This window comes from Cryptotermes secundus, unplaced genomic scaffold (genome assembly GCF_002891405.2).
Source record: "Cryptotermes secundus unplaced genomic scaffold, Csec_1.0 scaffold842, whole genome shotgun sequence".
Taxonomy (NCBI): domain Eukaryota; kingdom Metazoa; phylum Arthropoda; class Insecta; order Blattodea; family Kalotermitidae; genus Cryptotermes; species Cryptotermes secundus.
Window position 1 is genome coordinate 538,931 of NW_019736407.1, and position 2,385 is coordinate 541,315.

At 43.4% G+C, this 2,385-nt stretch overlaps 1 protein-coding gene across 1 annotated transcript in view; it reads right to left on the reverse strand.

Moving 5' to 3' along the window:
* Positions 1 to 632, reverse strand: part of LOC111869910 (uncharacterized protein DDB_G0271670-like) — a gene marked incomplete at its 5' end in the record, with an annotated part of 2,758 nt that extends 2,126 nt beyond the window's left edge. Inside the window, 2 exons of the mRNA XM_033753594.1 lie at positions 39 to 167; positions 381 to 632. Of these exons, the coding sequence (XP_033609485.1) occupies positions 39 to 167; positions 381 to 632 (381 nt within the window). The remainder of the gene's footprint in view (positions 1 to 38; positions 168 to 380) is intronic.
* Between the last annotated feature and the right edge of the window lie 1,753 nt (positions 633 to 2,385).

The following is a 2,385-nucleotide window of genomic DNA, read 5'->3' on the forward strand; positions in this document are numbered from 1 at the left end:
GTTACTGGTACTTCTGATTCGACTACAGTTACTGGTACTTGTGATTCGACTACTGCTACTGGTACTTCTGATTCGACTGTTGCTGGTACTTGTGATTCGACTACTGCTACTTGTACTTCTTATTCGACTGTTACTGGTACTTCTGATTCGGCTACTGCTACTGGTACTTCTGATTCGACTACTGTTATTGGTACTTCTGATTCAACTACTGCTATTGGTACTTCTGATTCAACTACTTCTACTGGTACTTCTGATTCGACTACTGATACTGGTACTTCTGATTCGACTACAGTTACTGGTACTTCTGATTCGACTACTGCTACTAGTACTTCTGATTCAACTACTGCTAATGGTACTTCTGATTCGACTGTTACTAGTACTTCTGATTCGACTACTGTTACTGGTACTTCTGATTCGACTACAGTTACTGGTACTTGTGATTCGACTACTGCTACTGGTACTTCTGATTCGACTGTTGCTGGTACTTGTAATTCGACTACTGCTACTGGTACTTCTTATTCGACTGTTACTGGTACTTCTGATTCGGCTACTGCTACTGGTACTTCTGATTCGACTACCGCTACTGGTACTTCTGTTTCGACTACTGTTACTGTTACTTCTGTTTCGACTATCTCTTGGAATTTTACTAGTACGACCACTTGTAGCACCTCCCTTAGTGGGAGGTGGAGTCCAACTGGGTCCACTCGGCACGGCGGCCACTGATTTGCCTATTGTAGTCAGCCCCGGGTGAGTATGATGATGGAGAATTTGGTGGAATGAAGATCGGCAGGGGAAACCAAAGTACTCGGAGAAAACCTGCCCCAGCGCCACTTTGTCCACCACNGGACCAGACCCGAGATCGAACCCGGGCAGCCGCGGTGGGAAGCCAGCGACTGTTGGGGGCTGCTTCAGTTTTATGTTGTCCCGATCTGTGCAACATTGCATCCACTAAGGCTCCACACGCAACATTCTCTCAGATAAATCCTTGTTCTACTGGACCCATGAATTACCTTACCGAGAACCTACCGTGGATACAGGGGTGGTACTTGACCGGGTCGGCCATAAAGAGGAGACATTTTGTTACAGAAGATGTTTAAATTGATACTGAAAATTTGTTTACGTAATAAGAGCAAACACTGAAGCCTTAATATTGATTATTCATTTACTAAATCTGTAGAGTTTTGAGTTCTCTCCAGTCGGAGTAAGTATTTTTACCTGGCAATGGATAAATGCATGGGTACTTAATGCCTGTTTGCAATTAGGGATGACTTCATCGTAGTCTTAATTACCCAGTTTACCTAATATAACGCACATCCGAAATTCAGAACTTCACTTCCCTTTCTCGAATTAGACACATTTCCCTCCCTCTCATTCTCCTTAGTAATATCAAAAGCACAGATATTAGCTTCTTACTCACTACATAAGTCCTGTGTAAAACTATCGCTAGCTCAAGTTACAAAAAGCTGCAGACTTTGAGGTGATGGTCTTATATTGCTTTTTGTAGGCTCTGTATATCTCTCAGCGGTGAGGGGCAGCTGCGGGAGATGCTACAGGGAAGAGAAGACCTTCTCAACTTTATAGGATGGGGACTTTTCTAAACGCTTTATAAAACAAGCGATTACATGTATAATATGAATTTCATGGGGACGAGTCCTTCTTGCGAAGGCAGCAATTTCTGAGTCACATAAGGCATTCCTAGAATTTTATAGAACCCAAATGTTAATTACAGTCTCCACAAGAGCCCGCCACCGGTCTCTGTCTTCAGTCATATGAATCCAGTCCAATCCCCTTCCCCACAACACTATTTCTCTGGCATCCACTTCAATATAGTGTCAGTAATACTTGTGGTAAGAAAATCATGATACGTGGTAACTCGGATCTGTTGTCTATGAGAAAGAAGTACTGGGCACTCACACCAGCTGCTTGGTCTAGGGCATTAACACTCTTCGATCGCTCGATTGGGGATTTTAACACCACTCAGTGCAAGGTCCTTCATTTCATTAGGCCGACATTGCGTCTAGAAAAACCAAATGTCAAAATTCATGTTTCCACTATTAAGTCTAAATTGAAGGTCAGAGAATGTAATCCAGGAATGGTCAATTGCTTTGACTTAAGAGTTTCATAAGCTACACGTCTTGGGCAATGCATTTTTATATTTATTTTTACAGTATATAAGCCGGGATAACGTAGTCTGTATAGTGACTGGATACGGGTTGGACGCCTGAAGGATCGTTAGAGTCCTGCTAAGGTCAAATATTTTTTTCTTCTCAAAGTCGCCCACACTGGCTCTGGGGTTCACCCAACCTCCTATCCAGAAAGTACTGGGGGCACTCTCTCCGGGATTAAAGCGGCAGGGGCGTGAAGCTGACCACTCACCTCCAACTA